This window comes from Spea bombifrons, chromosome 2, assembly GCF_027358695.1.
Source record: "Spea bombifrons isolate aSpeBom1 chromosome 2, aSpeBom1.2.pri, whole genome shotgun sequence".
Taxonomy (NCBI): domain Eukaryota; kingdom Metazoa; phylum Chordata; class Amphibia; order Anura; family Pelobatidae; genus Spea; species Spea bombifrons.
In genome coordinates, this window is record NC_071088.1 from 80,661,645 (window position 1) to 80,681,663 (window position 20,019).

Here is a 20,019-nt window from a genome sequence, read left to right on the forward strand (position 1 = left end):
CTATATTATATATGTATTGTTTATATAAGTATACATAATTATAATAATACATATATTATTGCTTTGAAAGGTCCTTTAAGACTGTAAGCTTTTGGGGTTCCTTATGTTTTCATAGCTGTTGTACCCGAATCGTAATGCCTGTAGCAGTACTGTACTTATTATACAACCACACTTATTGCATCTCCCCTATACACTGTAATGTGTGAATTATGTGTTATTGCTAAAAAGAAGTACTTTGGATCTGAAAGTGTCAGCATGTACTTTGTTTGCGCCGTGTGTACAGAAGTTGAAATTCTTGGGTATGGAATTCATATTTTGTTCATAATAATCAGTGAGGTATGACCATGAGATGCTTACAGTGATTGTAGGGCTGCTGTCTGATTGCTGCTATGGTTCATTTTGAGATTGCTTTACAGTTCATATAATCCTGATACTATAGGGTTAAATGAAACAAGTATATTCTGGTGTTGTTTTCTTTTAACTCTTTAATTGAACCCGGGGTTTGTTGCTTGCGCTGCTTTCACTAAAAGGGATAATTCAGTATAATGGATTTGATCTTCATATAACTTTCATTGTTAGCAATTTATGAAGGGAAATATGTGGCCAATAAAATATACTTATTTTACAATATGCACAGTTTCTAAGTTTAAAATAAAAATACATGTATTACATGTAATAATAAAGTTTAAAACTCCTTTAAACCCCCTCCCACTAATACCCAACTATGTGTCCAACACATCCATGCTCCCACACGTATACATACACATTCATGATGACACACACATACATACTCACACCAAACACTTTTACACCCTCACTCTAATGTACATACAGTCATACGTGCATACTCCCTCCTTTACCCTCTCTCAGCCATCAACCTCAGATTTCCCTCTACCTGTGAGCAGCCTTGTGTTTAACCGTGGGGTCATGTAACCTCGTGTTACATGACCTCACTATGCTTTGAGGCGGTGACGGTCTGCTCCAGGTGGCACTCATCAGCTTGGGCATACCCTCTCCCCCAGTTGGAGAAACATAGGAGTGGCTGTCCCTGTGACCTTTTTTGCAGAAGTGCAACAAGAGGTCACAATAATACAGGTAGAGTCGAGGAAAAAGAGAGCTGCAGAAACGCTTCTCTTTATCCACACATCTATACTGAACGTGTCTTGGGGCAAAATGCCACCCGGGTTCCATTGACTCATTGGATCTATGTAAGGCTCGGCTCTGCTTGTGGACCCTATCACTGTTTGTGCTGTCCCTTGCCCCGTTTATTTTCTGTGCAGGAGATGTGTCGGTGAAGCACTTATTGCTAGTCAGCTCTACCAGCAGTTCTAATGAGACACCCCCCCCCCACGTGCTTATACATGAAATCAGTGTACATACATGAAATCACTTTCCTGATACCGATTGGTTGTTTCAAGCTGCCAATCGGTGGCCAAAATTGTCAGACTGTAGAGGGCTGCTGCATCTCTGTAACTCAGTATGTTTTTGTCTGTCAATCCTCGTCTTGCCATACCCCTTGAATGTATGTATTGTATTAAGCGTTGTGTAAACTGTTGGGGCTATATAAATAAAAGATAATAATAATAGCCCTGCTGTTGCGGATCAGGCAGTCATGTACCAGGGCATTCCCACCTTGCCCCTGGACTCAGCAATGAACCCAGCAGCACCTCTCTGAAGAACCGAAGCCTGTTAGGCGGATTAAGGAACTTATTTTAGCAGTAAAGCATAGTATATATTGCATCAAACGGGTTTCAACCGGAGCTCAGCCTGCATTCTATAACCGCGCTAGGACTTCTTGTTAAAGCTCCGGCGAATTATATGTGCGCATCATTCAGTGAAGTAATGTTTGGACCCTTTCACAATATTAATACTTCCTGTTCCTTGTTGTAACTTGTATTGGCCAATTTAGTACACAGAAGTGAAGAAGTGTCTGTCCCAGAACCGTATCTCAACATAACAATCATCGTATCAACAAGGAAGAGCAATAAACAACAGACGTGTCGCTAAACGACCAAATTCTAATGAAGTGTTGATTTGGTGGCTGTCCTCACAGCATTAAACCTGTTTGTTACCTGTTTATCTGAATAATGAATAAATCTGTATTTCTTGAAGATATTTACACACACACACATATATATTTATATAATTTGTGTGAAAACGTTATATTTTTACATTATATTATTAATTACGGTATATATTGATATTACTATGTTTTATATATATATATATATATATATATATATATGGATATATTATTGTATATTGTTACTATATTGTATATATAATATATATATATATTATATATACAATATAGTAACAATAATATATATACCGGTATATATATATATATATATATATTGTTACTATATGAATTGGAAGAAATAGTGATCAATCCCCATAAAATGAGGCTGGTACAAAAATTGTATGTTATATGACAGTGTCCATTAGAAGACTGTGCTAAAATGTAACTCTTTTAAAAACCGCCATGAGGTCCATCGTTTCATATCATTTTGAAGTAGTAACTTTATTGAAACTCATCTTACACGCAAAATATTTCGTACACTTCGTCCTGAGGCTCACTTGCGTAAAATCCACCTCTCTGTATTCTAGAGGAGAAAAAAAGACAGTAGCGGACAAATGCAAGAGTCTGATTGCGTCTGATTGGCTGGATGGTGTGACACATGAAAGTTCAACTATGATTGGGTAGAAGGCGTTCCTATGCAAATTAATGGACGACTACGCCGAGAAACAATAGTTCTTACTTTAAAATCTTAAAATGATCCGTGTAACATTGTACTAGGATTAGAATATACATGTTCTGCAAAGTTTCTTTTAATGTAGAGGTAGCCTGATAATGGGTTTTAAAAGGTCGCTATAATGTTGAAGAGAGGCATCTGTAGTCCACTCGGTCGTTTTAACAGCAGAATGTTAAGACTATACTTTCAGGGATCATTTCTATAGTGCTTAACTGGAGAAATGTGCTCGAAAGTGGTCAAACTCAGTACCCACGAGGACGAGCTTAAGTGTTCTCTCCTGAGCGTGAAGTGGGCTTGTAGTTCTGTTTACGCAGTTGCTACTTGCCTTTGATGACCGTTCTGCTCTTCGTTAACGAAGAGTTGGAGGGAGAGAGCACAAGCTGAGTGGTTACTCTTAGAATGCAGTTAAAAGATAGATTAGCGTTGGTGAAGTTTGGACGTGAGAGCCAGAAGTTTATTCTCATGTTGGTTTATTAATTATGAGTGGGCCAAATCAGTTTTGTGTAATTATTTTGTTATATTTGTGTGATTAAAGTGTGATTTTGCTGGTGAACCTTTCTGGATGCGAATGTTGCATTTCACAAAACCTTATTCTAATGCTTTTCTGAGAAATTTCTACAGCGGCTGCTAGCAGATCTTAAATACCCCCAAAAGCCATACGACATATTTCTATGTGAAACAATGACCTTAACCAAACAATGGGGAGAAATAGCTGAGGTAAGGCTTGCTGCTCACCACTACAAGAGAATGCATTTCAACACTTATCCATTCTCTTGTAGTGGAATGCATTTCAACACTTATCCATTTCAACACTTATCCACACACTACATAAGGAAATACCCAGGGGTATCAGACAGATGCTAGAGATGCAGAGCTGAAAGGGGAGATTTTCTGCACATCTGATGGGGATGCCGAAAAATCCTGTTCATTAAAATAGTGGACCAGCCCACAATCCCTATGGAACCACTTACTATCCTGATACACAAAACAAGTGTTCACTTGCTATCCACCTGTTGAATGCAGCTAAACTACTCATTCCACCACACTGGAAACAGAGGTGCCCAAATTTGGGGAGCAAATGGCCGCTGTGGTTCCATCCACTCGGCCAAGGACTCGATAGTGTCCTCTCAAGGTAACGTTGCATCTAACCTTGTAAAGCGGATGCCCTGGGCATATTTTTTAAAAAGGGAACAATGCCTTAAATACTTAGGAAGCAGGAGATCTCCTGGTCTCCCGCTCTTTTCTTTTTTCCTTATTTATGTTAAATATATCCTACTCCTTAGTCATGTGTTGTAGCTCAGCAGATGTCCATATACCATTTCCCTTTGGAGCCTTGTATTTCAGTCACGTTTAATAATGAAATTTAAAAAACATACACATATGTATACATACATACAAAAGAGAAAAGAGTTTTTTGAATTCTGAAGAGTTATGGCATCAGGAAGAGTTATGACATCAGGAATGAGTAGTTAAAGCATTTTAAAAAAAAAGGTCACTACATGTTTACTTAAATATCAACAACACCATATGTAGATCATCCAAATTAAGCTCAGGAAAAATTGTGTACACAGTAATGCACAACACTACAGTGTTACTTCTTCACATTCAAATAATAAATGTAATGGAATACTGCTTTTATTTCAGAACACCCATAGCTAGCTGTAGATTTGAGAATGCACTTATTTATTAAAAACAATTTGTTGCTTAATGGGTTACAACGCTGCTTTGGATCCTGGATGTTCCTTGGGATTCCAGGCTTGCTCAGTTCACAGTTTGGACCTTGCACTTTGTCCTATCTGAACAGCGATCCAGGATAAGGTCCCTACTTGGTCTTGGTGGGATGGCAGGCTGAGCTTTAGAAGGACTTTCCAAATCTTTGTCTTCATCTAGATATACAAACATGAATAAACCGCCAAACAAAAGGTAATTATTGTTTCACCTTTCAGAAAAATGATTATCTTTTGTCATCTTTTTGTCTTACAGAGGTTAGCTAACAATGTAAAGGATACAGTCAGATGAAGTGGTATCTGTCAGCCATCAGTGTGGGAAAACCTCTCGGAATTCTTAATAAGCTACTGTGCTCTTTGTGGGATTACCTTACCAATAATTTCCAGGACACACTTGATAATGTATAATTATCAAAAATTCTTTGTTAATACTATAAAGCGAAAATTTCTTTAGGGGAACAGAGTCAAACTGTACTCTTGTTATACAACGTTTTATGTATGTATATATAGGCAAAATGGTGATCATTGTTAACCTAACTTGGACACGGCTATCCACAATCGCTTGCAGTGGTGGCAGCACTACAAGATTTCTGTGGGAACAGCAAGTCTAAGGGCTTTTCTGCTGGTTACAGATTAGTGACACACACACTAAACAAGGAGTAATGCAGCACAGAAGGAGGATCTCTGAACATCACTTCATTAACCATGCACCCTCTTGACTGTGCAAGGCAGAATGTTTGAGCCACATACAGGGTTTTTATTCAATGTGCCCTTTGAATAATATAACGGGTGTCCTGCATTTGCTTCAACTGACTTTGCATACCAATTGTGGCGATGATCATGGATTCAGTTTTGGACTGTCGCTCGTTTAGGTACTTCTTGCTATTCCTCCTGTAGGTTTCTTGGCTAATCTGTTTACGATGTTGTTTGTGGATACTGTTTGCGTTTGAAATCGTGGACCTATGTTAGTAAAACACAGCACGTTAGACACATTTATTTAAACATGGCTATGAATTCAGTGGTGGACGGCAGCCTTTCAAAGAATACTATCAATTTTATAGTGCCCACTGACACTTCGGAGACATCAATTGTCCTCTAGAACACTGCTTTATTGACCCCTGCCCTCTACTGAGCTGAACAAGAGAAATGCCACATGGTTTTCCAGCCCATGACACTGCACAATGAACAAGCTAACGCCAAGCAAACACTAACCCACCAATGGGGGGCACTTTAGCTCGAGCCACTGTGCCATTCTGTATGGACTGCATGTACCGTATTGGCTCGTATATAGACCGCCCCCGTATATAGGCCGCACCCTAAAAGTTTGGTGCTTTTTTAAAGAAAAAAGTTTTTTTCTTTAAAAAAGCACCAAAAAAACATGCTGCCACTCTGCCCCCCCCCCGAGATATGCTGCCACTGTCCTCCCTCCCCGAGATATGCTACCACTGTCCTCCTCTGCCCCCCCCGACTTATCGGAGCAGACTCCCGGGTGTCTTGCGGGGCCGGCGGGGGACATCTATATTCCGGTGCTAGACCCCGAATATAGGCCGCACCCCCACTTTAAAGACTTAAAGTGGGGGGGAAAAGTGCGGCCTATATTCGAGCCAATACGGTATATTAAATTTTGTGCATGAATAATCTAAAGAGATAATACAGTACAGTTATATCTGCCATTTTTCTCACCTTCGTGGGGGCAAACTTTTTTTTGTAGTCTGGTTGCCATCTGCAGGTGGTGCTTGCCCAGATTTCTGCAGATATATTGCAGGGAAATAACCAGTAATGCTACCCTTCCTGTAACAAAGAGGTAGAGTAATTACACTGCATCATGCTATAAATGACATGATAATTATACCATCGCTGTTTAATGAGAGCATAGAAAGCACGGTAACCCTTAGCGTTCCCGTTTCATGGGTTGCATTTTTCCCATACCTGACAACCCACCATCCATCTAGGAGCTTATGGATAACTTCAACAGTTTCACCCTCTTCAACAGTCAGTTCATCTTCCATAATTGCTGAATATGCTTTTGTGGAGATGTGTAAATCACCTATGCAGGTAAAAACAGAGGAATTCATCCAGCAGGTAAACAAATCAACAGCCATCTGGTGCAGTTCATATAAAAAGAAACAGACCTTAAATACTTCTAAACAGGGCTGGACTGGCAATGACAAGGCAGACCTGTCAGCATGGACATCCACAGGATTTTCTCCGGGGGGGTGCAAATATCATTCTCCCCACATATCCCCTCGCCCAGCCCAATACCTCCTTACCTCCATTTGCTGGCTCAAAAGAGGGGTTAGTTACCCATTAATAGTAAAATGATATAACCATGGCTGTAGTGGCTAACAGATCAGCATGTACCTGCACAACATGAGAACAAATATTTGCCACAACTACCCTAGTCTACAATTGCTATGGTGTTCAGCCAGTAATGGCTGACTGTATATCATGGGAGCTGCAGTTAATGTATAATGTAGGCCAACACAACCCCAGGCTATAACTACAATTCCCATTAAGTTCATTTGATACTAGAAGTAGGACGGAAATGGAGATGTCTGCATTACCAGCATAGTTGGGTTCCTGCTCTTCTGATTCATCTGGGCTATCAAGAGGTTCAAGATAGGCAGCTGGAACCCAGCCCCGTTTGTTTTTCAGCTGACAGAACCACCAGCCTGCAAGATAATAAATGTGAAGATGTTTTGTTTCCATCCTGAGGAAGATAGCTTTACAAACTGGGCATAAATAAGTGAGATTTCAACTTGAGCCCTGGTAATTTATTATTTGTTCTTGAATAAGTAAGCGTGGAAATGCCATCTTCAAGAACCATGTTATGTCTGATAGTTGAAACAATTAAAATGATTTTTATTACGCAACTGTATTACTTGTAAATCCTATTATTGCTTTGAGAGGGGGTACAGGCCTGCTGAGCATGTACAACCAAGGTGCTACAATATAAGGAGACTAAGCAGCTGCGTAAGACCACTGTTGGTCTAAGAGTCCCCTCAGGGGCTGTGGGAGGTGTGGTCACTAATAGACTTATGATCATAAAATGATGTTCATTCATGTATGTACAATTATCCATTTTCATCTATTGCACTCAAGATTGGCCCCCAAATATTTTGGCCTTAGGGCTCCTAAAAACCTAGAGTCACTCTTGCGTACAGCTCCCAGCTGACCAGGTTTAATGGCTGCAAGCATGTGTAATGTACCAATGTAACTCACTGAAATGCATGAATACATGAGACTTATGGGACACTAAAGCAAATTTAAGAAGGCCCAAAAAAGGCAGAGAGGAAAATTAGATTTAAAAGAAATTACCATTTTCATTTTTTTCCACCACATCCACCACGTCACCAGCTTTCACCCCTAGTTCGCTCTTGGAATTCTTTTCATAGTCTGCGATCAATCGATATGACTGCAGAACAATAGGACCTGTGATATCTGTGGTTGGAATACAATTTGATTACTGCCCATTCTATATTTCAAATCCACAACTACTAAGAGGTGTCTTCACCAAGGCAGGAACATTTCAACTCAACAACTTCACTATACATTTTGAAGGACCAACCTCAATGAGCCTTGGAGCAAGAAGAGTTAAAGAGGACCTCCATCTTGGTTTTTTTTTGTATATGACATATTAATATTGTCAGTAGGGTATATATATCAATGTGTGGTAAGTAGTTTTTTGTTGTTTGAAGCAGTGCAGGAAAATAAACACAAAATGTAGTTCCTGTTTTCCCAGCGTGTCTTACATGCAGTGAATCCGTTGTTCCCTACAGTTGAGTTTCGCCTTTCCTAACAGGACATTAAAGCGCATTACTAGCCTGAGTTGATATCAGAAGCACTGCATGTGAAGCCAGAGTATTGTGACAAACACAATCTCATTCTGCTGTTTTGGGCACAATACATGGCTTGCGTAAGGATGTTTAATGAGAACTAGCTTCTCACACCTAGTCCTAGATAATGGGTAGGTGTGAACTCATGTGAAACAGAAATGAATGATAACAGTTGTATTGATTGACAAATGTAAAGTTATGCATTATGGGAAATAATAAAAATGCAACATATACTTTAAATGACATCTCCCCTAAAAAAAACTACTAAGGAGAATGATTTAATGGGGTGTTGATTCACGGGAGGAGGATATCATCTTGCCTCTTTACAAGTCAATGGTAAGACCTCACCTTTAATATGTAGTGCAATTCTGGGCACCGGCCATTAAAAAGCACAACACGGAAATAGAAAAGGTGCAAAGAAGGACTACAGAATGAATAAGGGGATTGGAAGATCTTAATTATGAAGAGAGACTAAAACCAGTTGCACCTATAAATACGCTAGAATAATGGCATCTTAGAGGGGATATTATAACAATGTATAAATATGTGCAGGTTCAATTAAATACAATGGATGCCTTAAAAAAGGTCTGGATATTTAAAAAAAAAAAAAAAAGCAGAACATACAGGGCTATAAATGCTAGAATAAATACTAGAATAAAATACTATGACGGGAGTTCCCCTATATGTTGTATTATGTGTAGTTAACATGACACTACTTCTTAAAAATGGAAATGCTGTTACCAAGCTATCTGTCTCAAACTATACCAGGCCTGCTATATACATTTGATGAATTATATTGTGATCATTCAATCCAAAACATGGATTAGGTTTATACTGAATACTATAGTATTATATGAAGCCGAATATTGTTATTCAAAAATGCCTTATGTTACACAAATAATAAATAATTTACATATAAATAATTTTACCGGAATTTAGAGGTATTTTAACAGCTTTTAAAGACCAAGGTTTTGGGGTGTCCTTACCTGACACATTTGTTTGTTTTGTAAGTTCAGTGTTTAATAAAAACGTCTCGGGTTTTCGACCACTACAATAGAAGAGGTTACGGGACAATGTTTTTAAGGCAAAAACTGCAAAGTCACACAGTTTGACGATTATAGGTGTTCATTCAAGAATTATCATGAAAAGATGCAACATCCAGAACTAAACCCATCCTGTCAAAGATGTTCACCATTACACCACAGAGGACAGAGCTTCAATGAACAGTCTAAAATGCTTCTCAACCATCCTATTTTTATGGGACAGTCTCATTTTTGGGGACAGTGAAGACCACGGGCTGGATGAGGAAATCATATGATCTCTCCTGACCAGCCCAGGTCAGGCCTCAGTCACCGCTAACATGTGGCCATTTTGCTGCACATTTCATTTGAGCCCCAACAAAGGTCTTCTGATTTGGACACCAGAATTTTTTTAATGCAAGCTGGAGTTCTATTTGAACGGGCTTCAATGCATGTTACCACATTCATTCTTTAATTATTGGTGTTAGAAAACAAGACTTCTGTCTAATTTAACTCCTCCCCAGCATCACTGATGCATTTTGGCTGGGTGCTGCCCTAGTCCTAACTCAGGGCAGCGCTTCAACCCCCTCCCTGCATACTTCTGCAGCTGCCATCCTCTATGTTAAGCAACAAGATAGAATGTCATATCACAGCACACTATATATATATATATATATATATATATACACACACACATATATATATATATCCTATGCCCAATAGCTTGGTTCTTGAATAAACTCAATCAAACCACATTTTCCGGATGCGCTGTGCAGAATACGTCACGTGGAGGCTGTGCCTGGGGACAGTGCTCCATAGTGTATATGGGGCAGTTAGACTTACAGTGAAAATAGGGTTTGAGTTGGACCTGAGTGTATACAACTCTGCACCTCTAGAGGGCAAAAGCTATGGGCTAAAGGTATTTTTTTATCTTCTAAGACACACACACACACATATATATATATATATATATATATATATATATATATATATATATAAATTAATTATTATTATTTATAACAAGAGCAAAGTACTCACTTGTTATTGGATGCAGGGTTTACATCCTCTGGTCTGACTTTAAAGAAATTGAGAACGTGAGGGCATCGGGAGATCTTGGAAGGAAGATTAAGCAAAGACAAGCAGTAATCCGCCAACGTTACCTGTCTGTTTTCTGTGGATCTAAGGCCATCAAACCACTTTGGAGCTAAAAGAGCCAAAACAGTTACCAAGTTCTTTTGTTAATTAACATTTGTGATTCAATAAAATAACTTTCAGTGTATATTTTTCGGAGTAATATTAGTGAAATTTTATAAAATGTATTATGACCGTGATAGAGTTAAACTTGTTATGGCATCTAGTATGTCAAAGGAGCCCACACTTTACATATGGAATAAATATTCTATAGTGTTTCCAGTCTATGGGTCCTATAAGGGACCCAGCACTCCATGGTAGCCCATACATTTAGCTCTGACTATGGACCACCAGAGCTTCAAATGGCCATGTAGGTTACCCCCTGCAGTATATTGGATGTACAAAAAAAGCAGCATGGCAATACTACTTGGGAACATTTTGCTTTAATTTGCTTATAGAATACGTCATGAGACCATCAGATCGACAACATTTATTCTATCGTTAATCCCCATTTGACAAGACAGACTCAAAAATGATATTAAAAACATATATTATTGACTTTCTATGGAAGTTTGTAATATAGGTCACCTTTTCACACAGACTGAAATCCCTGAAAAACGCATGGCCCTGATAAATTGATTTATGCCATTCTTATCTAATGTAAATGATTAATATATGTACTGACACTATAGCGGGTGTTTGCACAAAAACAGGAAGTTTCACTTCCGTTTTATATCATTTGCAAATAGAGTTTTTACATAATGAGTGATACGAGATTAAAAAAAACAAAACACTAGTGGTGCATGAGCGCACCCAGACTCTTATCAGATTCTCATTCACTAGGACCCAATGATGGCAGGGAAGAAGGGTATAAAAGAGAGAATTACATACTCTTTTCATTGAGTCACTTGGACTCATTCAAAGACATCCATGAGTCTATGTATGTGTGAAAGAGATCCCTTCTTAGGAGTGACTTATTGTCACAAAAGTTATTTTTTGAAAAGAGGAACATGGCCCTAGGTCACTAGACATCCACCTGGGGAACAGAAATACTGCGCGACCACAGAATCAGATCATGAGAAGGGTAACTCTGGAGAAATACGTGTGGGACTTTGTGTTTGACTGTTAATTTAAATGGATGTCAGCACCTGTTTACAAGAGGTAAGACACTTTGCTCTTGCTTACCTACAACACACCAGGCCAGCTCTACCAAAAAGGTGACATGGTCAACTGCTTAATGCAGAGCTGGTGAGACCACCACCACCATATTCTCCTCTGTGCTAACCAGCAAGGGACATCAGAGACATGGTTTACCAAGGGTGCAAGAACTAGGTCTGGGATTATAGAATCTCATTCATTGCTTCACCATTTTGTAACAACAACTACACTAAACATTTGATGATCAATCGCAATTTAAAGGTGCTGTTCCACCTACTATGCTGAATGTAATGCTTATGTTTATTAAATCCTTACTGTGCATTCAGACCCTTACCATTAACTGGGTAATAGTTAAGATCATAATAGATTTTTGCCAAGAATGCTTAATTTCCCCGTGACACAAAATTAGGCACCGATAGGTGGTTGCACTGAAACTTGAAAAAAATTAATCAACATGTGAATCATTACCCCCAAAAAACACAATCACGCTCAAGCCAATTGCCCACAATATTACCTGGTAGATGAGGAATAATCCTGTGTTCCTTATTTATTTCTCCAGATTCGATAGGAAACATTTCTTTCAATGCTTTCTACAATAAAGTAGTGGTTAATAACGTGGGCTGTACGGGAACACACATGTGAAATAAATGGCTCTTATTCCGGTTTATTCTCTATGCAGTTGGGGAATTACTCAATGCATTTACAATTGCATGCATTTTCAACAGTATTTACCAACATTTCCTTGTTCGCTATTACTTAAAAAATTGCTTAACGTTTGTAACCAGTTTAGTGTTCTTTACTAGAAATGTAAGGAACTTAGTTATGATGGAGACAGACTGCGTAGAAATAATATAAATGACTAATCACCGTGAAAACAGAATTTAATGAGCCAATTAGTCATTGTAGCTATTGAGTACTGTTTGGTAACATGGGGATGTTTTCATTTAACTAGTTCTAGACTTATTTTTTGGTTTATCATAGGTTATAAAAAAAGAAAAAAACTCACATGGAACTCATAGATGTCTGTATATTTTCTGTACACAACCTTTTCTTTTAGATCATTCCATTTTATTAAAAACATATATACCTAAAAATAAAAAAATAAAAGATTACTTATTTTTGGAAATCAACATATGCCACATAATGCACATTTAAATACTAGATATTTTTTTTTCTCAAGACATTTTTAAACCATTCTGGAAACATCTGTTTTTGCTAAGCACGCCTTCTTCAACAGAATACTTATGGCACAGTACTTTGTTTAAATATTTGAATGCGTTATCGTGCCAGAGGCTCTACTTTTAGGATGATTGCAGTAGTTGCAGATTCAGCTAATCAGTTTCACGATGCATTATGAAGGGTCAACTCTGGGGAGGTTATCTTCAAAAAGCCACCTCACAAACAGTAATGAAAGAACATAGTTTCAATAGAAAATCACAATTGTCCTATAACTATATATATATATATATATATATATATATATATATATATATATATATTACATATATAATAACCTAAACAATAAAGACATTAAAAAAAAAACTTAGAAAAAAAGTCTGAATACGCTTTGTAAAAAAAATGTTAAAAGATAATGTCATCCTTTACAGGTTAAATCAACAATTCTAACATTTTTTGTTGGGACGCTGCCAGTGGTGCATTATGGAGGAGGCATCACTTCACATGCTCTGGTTGTGCCCATTTGCACACCCACCCCTGTCACCATGGGCGTAGGAACCCCTAAAAATCTGGGGGGGATAGCATTTTTTCTGGTAGGGTATACCTGACCATTTCACCAACAGGGACTTTATGACATCACATTATAAATACATAGACATTAATATGAAGTTGGTCCCCCTTTGCCTCTATAACGGCTTTCACTCATCTGGGAACGATTTCCACAAGATTTTGGAGAGTTTCTGTGGGGAATTTTTGCAGCCATGCCTTTATGGGCCTTGTTTTGTACACTGGGGCAGTCACGATGGAATAGAAAAGGACCTTCCCCAAAACCGTTCCCACAAAGTTAGAAGCATAGTGCTGTCCAAAAAGGTTTATCACCTACAGCTCATAAAACGTTCTACTGGATGAATGGGAGAAAATTCCCACAGAAACAGAAAAATCTTACAACCACAGATGGACCCCACTGGACACGGCCACAGAGACTACTATGATGTATTGAAGGAACCATCTAACACGTCATGCACACAGGAACATATCCACACACTTAAACACTTGAATAACATACACACGCACACAATAATACACCCCAAAACATTCCCACCCTAATATACCTAGACACATGCCCACCATAACACACCTGGAAACATACTATCATACCCATAAAAACAGATGTGCACAATAACAAACCCACAAACATACGCTATCACACCCAGACACGCAAACACATCCTTCACTTACTCTGCCTACCCCTAGATTAACTCGTGGTGCTTTGTATTAGTGATGCCCTAGACCAAGTAGCACCCCGAAATATTCTCTTGTGTCCGAATGCTGTGACATACAGTGACACACATACTCATTTTAACCAGAAATAGGCCTGGATTTAACCCTAGGTGCCCCTGAGTTAAACATGTGTTACAGGGAATCATAATCTTCCCTTTAAGTACGACATGCCTGCTCATACACACATATACACTATCCATACACACATATACACTATCCATACACACATATACACTATCCATACACACATATACACTATCCATACACACATATGCACTGCCCTTACGCATGCCTGCCCACAAAAACACACACATACACTGCAATTGCCTGCACATACACACTTGCCAGTACTCACACATATGCACTACCCTTATACACGCCTGCCCAAACATACATAAACTGCTCACACACACACACGCCTCCCCATAAATATACACTGCCTTTGCACATACTTACACAGACGTATACACTATAAGACAAATACACTCCTTATATACACACATATACACTGCCCATACAGACGTACACATATACACTGCCCATACACACGTACACATATACACTGCCCATACACACGTACACATATACACTGCCCATACACACATACACTGCCCATACACACATACACATATACACTGCCCATACACACGTACACATATACACTGCCCATACACACACATACACATATACACTGCCCATACACACGTACACTGCCCATACACATATACACTGCCCACACACACGTACACATATACACTGCCCATAAACATATACACTGCCCATACACATATACACTGCCCATACACACGTACACATATACACTGCCCATACACATATACACTGTCCACACACACGTACACATATACACTGTCCACACACACGTACACATATACACTGCCCATACACACGTACACATATACACTGCCCATACACATATACACTGCCCATACACACGTGCACATATACACTGCCCATACACATATACACTGTCCACACACATATACACTGCCCATACACACGTACACATATACACTGCCCATACACACGTACACACGTACACATATACACTGCCCATACACACGTACACTGCCCATACACACGTACACATATACACTGCCCGTACACATATACACTGCCCGTACACATATACACTGCCCATACACACGTACACATATACACTGCCCATACACATATACACTGTTTTGCACATCAGACCCCCCTCGTTTTGCACATCAGACCCCCCCCTCGTTTTGCACATCAGACCCCCCCCTCGTTTTGCACATCAGACCCCCCCTCGTTTTGCACATCAGACCCCCCCTCGTTTTGCACATCAGACCCCCCCTCGTTTTGCACATCAGACCCCCCCCCTCGTTTTGCACATCAGACCCCCCCTCGTTTTGCACATCAGACCCCCCCCCTCGTTTTGCACATCAGACCCCCCCCCCTCGTTTTGCACATCAGACCCCCCCCCCTCGTTTTGCACATCAGACCCCCCCCCCTCGTTTTGCACATCAGACCCCCCCCCCTCGTTTTGCACATCAGACCCCCCCCCTCGTTTTGCACATCAGACCCCCCCCCTCGTTTTGCACATCAGACCCCCCCCCCTCGTTTTGCACATCAGACCCCCCCCCCTCGTTTTGCACATCAGACCCCCCCCCCTCGTTTTGCACATCTCTTACCTTTCTCTTCTTCTCTTCTGCTTTCTGCTTGCTCTTCCTCCTCCCCTTCTGGTGGTTTGCCGCTCTAGTGCAGTGCAGCTGCGCAGAGCTGTTTCTGCTGAGCGCCGGGGCTGGGATATAAACGTCATATCCCATCGCCCGGCACTCAGTGACAGACAGCACACCGGTAAGTGTTGGACTGGTTAGGGAAATCCCCAACCAGTCCTGCACGCTGCAGCTGCTGATCGGGCAGCTGTGCACCGAGGGCACTGGGGGGGATTGCTCTATTATCGGTCCCCCCGCATGATTTCCTGGGGGGGATCTGTCCCCCCAGTCCCCCCCGGTTCCTACGCCCGTGCCTGTCACAACGCCACTCCATTTCCCTAGGTCTGTTTCTATTCTGTCTATCACTGTGTCTGGAAAGCTAATTGTATTCCTGAATGTAATTTCAAATCGGAGTTTGTACTCTACAAGAACCGCCCTGCGCTGTGTCGCAGTACTTACTAATGTATGCAAGTATATATCGGGATGATATAATGTTTTCCCCCCAAAAAAAGATTTTGGATTTATAATAAAAAAATTAAAATATGTCCAAGACGCCTAAGTGCTATCTGTCAAATATGACTGGTGGTGTTTAATAAAAATGTAACGTTCCAGATATATGAATTCTGAACGTAATATGATAGGATTTCCCCTTTGCCTGTACAGAATATCTTGCACATAGGGGTCATCGTACAAAATCCTTTGTTCAACCATATCTTTAATTATTCCTCTAGATTTGAGCAGGCCCTCTTTACCTATTGTTTCTGTAAGTCAAGCTGTTATATACTACTTGTTATGTCCTTTCTTCCCATTGTACAGCGCTACGAAATGTGATGGCTCTATATAAAACAAAACAATAATAATAATTGAGGGATAGTATTTTTTAGCCATGTTTATTTACTTTAGATTAACTTTTTTTTTTAATCGGTTCATTATTTTTAAGTAGAATTCCCATATGATAAAAAATAAACTAAGCAGCGGTTCCGAATAAGGCATCAATATCATTGGGGGTTTCTTTAGAAACCAGCTATCCGGGACAAGTAACTTTAAAGTAAAACATATCTGCTTAACATAAAAAAAACAATGCTAGCCCGTCTTTTTATTCTTCATTTACAGCATTGGAGTGTGGAATCTTGAATGGATACGGGTGCCCACGCGTGGGTGCGAGTCCTAAGCCGTATTAGGGTACATGCAGAACAGTACTCACATAGTGCTGGCTGGGAAAGTATCTTTTCTCAAAACCCAGTAGTTGGATGTGTCTGATAAACTGCTCAGACATAGTGCTAGAATCAGCTGCGGTCCAATGGATCCAAGAAATCCGCTGGCTGGAGTGGGCACTGGAACTGACACCGGCACCTTCCACTTATATAGACAGAATAGGTGCGGCTCTAAAGCGAGGATGTGATTGGTCAGTTAGACGCCAGCAGCGGTCCTGATTGTACACGCCCCCCGGGCGCTGAACTCCTTGCTGTGGGAGACGATGATCGTTCTAAGTGAGATCGCTTCAGATCTTAGGAACCGGTCACGTACAACAAGTTCCTTTTTCACGTGAACTACAACCGCAATTTTGTGAAAGCGGACACCCCCTTCTCCCTGCTGAAAGCGGACTGCTGTTTGACCTCATATCCCCATTCAGATGATCTTTTTAAACTCCTTTTAAAATTCCTCTTCTCTGGTAAACGATCTATTCCATCGCTAACCCAGCTCTGGGGAAATGTAACCTTTTGATTTGATTCTGCAAACCGGCATTCGATATATAGATAGAAATAAAAATAGCAAAATTTGTTACATCGTCTGTTTCTGACAACTCCCCTTCAGAGCAAGACATCTCAGTTCATCATTCTGCCTCTGATTGCCCCTTTTTTTTCTGGAAGCTCATGTTTGATTTGAGGAAACATGAAATAATGATAAAATAATAATTATTAATAACATAAACTGGGTAATTCCCTTGCACTGTTTGGGTTTTTTCCACTTTCTTCTTTCTTTTCTTGAAATTGAGGAAGTAAAACTGTTTTATAACTTCAGCTGTGGCAAGGGAATTCCCTATCCATGTTGCCAGATGCTGCTATCTTTCATTTCAGTCTAAGAAAAATAACATGACTACTTAATCATCATCATCATCACGTTTCACTGAAGTGATTAAACACATAGCAGGTACTCATCTTTCTATTAATCTTATTGCTGTTTTATATAGCACCATTATATTGTGTAGACAGAACGTAACAACTAGTATATAACATAATTTGATTTAAAGGCTCAAAAGATTTTACAGGGATTCAGATTGGTAATCCGGGTATATAACCAGGGACCAAGCTAAAAAGTGAGCCCCCTTGTACCAGTGACCATTTTCTGATAATGACAAAAATGCCTGGAAGAGTCTGTGTTTTCCAAATGATAGAGACTCCTAGGGGCACACACCAGCAGTGTGGGGGGATTAATCTAATTTGAAAACTTTAACACTACTTGAAGCTTGTTTGTACTGTTTTACACACAATATTATAATTCATCTGGCTGTCAATTATTTGAAATACCCGATATCGAAGACACAAAGATTAAAATACTTGTCTACTTGATAAAAAAATAACTAACAATAATAAGAATTGTTATAACCGCAGATTCTCAATTGGATCAAGATTTGAGCTTTTATTAGGCCATTCTAAGACATTGAAATGTTTCCCCTTAAACCACTCGAGCGTTGCTTTAGCCGCATGCATAGGGTGATTGTCCTGCTGGAAGGTTAACCTACGCCCCAGACTCAAATCTCCAGAAGACTGAAACCTTTCCCTCAAGAATCTCCCTGTATTTAGCGTCATCCATCATTCCTTCAATCCTGACCAGTTTCCCAGTCCTTGCCGATGAAAAACATCCCCATAGCATGATCTGACCAGAGTACCTTCTTCAATATGCTTTGGGAGTCTCCGACATGCCTTTGAAGAACAGCAAACGTGTTGCGCTTATTTGTTTCCTTAAGCAATGGCTTTTTTTTCTGGCTACTCTTCCGTAAAGCCCAGCTCTGTGGAGTGTACGACTTAAAGTGGTCCTATGGACAGATAATCCAATCTCCGCTGTGGAGCTTTTTAGCTCCTTCCGAGTTATCTTTGGTCCCTCTGTTGCCTCTCTGATTAATGCCCACCTTGCCTGGTCCGTGAGTTTTGGTGGGCCCTTTCTTGGCAGGTTTGTTGTGGTGCCAGTTTCTGTTCATTTCTTAATAATGGATTTGCTGGTGCTCTGTTGGATGTTCAAAGTTATATATATATATATTTATTTATAACCCACCCCTGATCTGTACTTCTCCACAACTTTGTCCCTGCCATAAAAGACAAACACTGCATAATACATCTAAAGAATTCAACATCATTGTACATTGTATACGAGACAAAGTTGTAACTCTTAAGGCCTATGTTAAGACAAAAAAATTGTATTTGTATTATATTATATATATATATATATATATATATATATATATATATATATAATACAATCAGACCAGTAGACGATGCAGGTAACTCCTGTAAAGTAGGTAGCATGAAGCATGTATAGTGCTATTGACAAAATATTAACAAAAAAGATATTTAAAAATACTTCATTTTAATTTCAGTTGAACTTAAGAACACATTCAGCTTGCTAAACAGCTCAAATGAACATATAAAGAAATAAAAAGCATTAATCATGAAACACTTCCTCTTTCTGTATATAAAAAGAAGAAGTGTATACATGTTTTTAGGCACATGCCTTAACTTCCATGAGTTTCATCACTTGCTCTCTTGGTACATACATATGTAGTAACATTGCGCTGCAACGAAGCTTACGAATGTAACAATATTCAGCTTTTTAATTGGTGTATTAAAGGAGCAATGCCAGATATATTTTCATGTTAAATGCTTAATGGGGTACATTGGACCGTGCATTCTTTAGTTGTGAGAGTCAGAAACATGTAGTCTGCCCAATTTCTGAATCCTTTCCATAGTCCCTAGTCATATTACATCTAGGATAGCCTTATGTCTATCCCATGCATGCTTATCCTCTAGCACTTCTGGTGTAAGGCTTTTCCATTTATGTTCTCCGTTTCTTCTGTCTTTCCCCCCCCCCCTCCGGTGGTCTGCTTCTCCCTGGCTCTCAGCAGTGTAATGCCGGCCTGGTGTAGTGACATGGTGAAGAGTCCCCCTTGTGGCATGCACCGAGGATCTGCACTGTTGCAGAAGTACCATACAAGGCCAGTACAAAGCAGATGGATC

At 39.7% G+C, this 20,019-nt stretch overlaps 1 protein-coding gene and 1 non-coding gene across 2 annotated transcripts; one reads left to right on the plus strand and one right to left on the minus strand.

Annotated features, from left to right (window-relative positions):
* The first annotated feature begins 2,930 nt into the window (after positions 1 to 2,930).
* On the plus strand, positions 2,931 to 3,145 carry LOC128481138 (small nucleolar RNA U3). The gene has a single exon (XR_008350896.1). It is a non-coding gene; the product is annotated as a small nucleolar RNA U3 (small nucleolar RNA).
* Positions 3,146 to 4,089: 944 nt separating this feature from the next.
* On the minus strand, positions 4,090 to 17,113 carry NCF1 (neutrophil cytosolic factor 1). Its single transcript, XM_053454925.1, has 11 exons — positions 16,992 to 17,113; positions 12,634 to 12,714; positions 12,142 to 12,217; positions 10,377 to 10,542; positions 9,306 to 9,367; positions 7,802 to 7,924; positions 7,048 to 7,155; positions 6,413 to 6,530; positions 6,167 to 6,274; positions 5,307 to 5,443; positions 4,090 to 4,642 (listed from the first exon to the last, which is right to left on the minus strand). Exons 1-11 carry the CDS (start codon positions 17,061 to 17,063, stop codon positions 4,518 to 4,520), a joined length of 1,176 nt encoding a protein of 391 aa, XP_053310900.1. The 5' UTR covers positions 17,064 to 17,113; the 3' UTR covers positions 4,090 to 4,517.
* Positions 17,114 to 20,019: the final 2,906 nt, after the last annotated feature.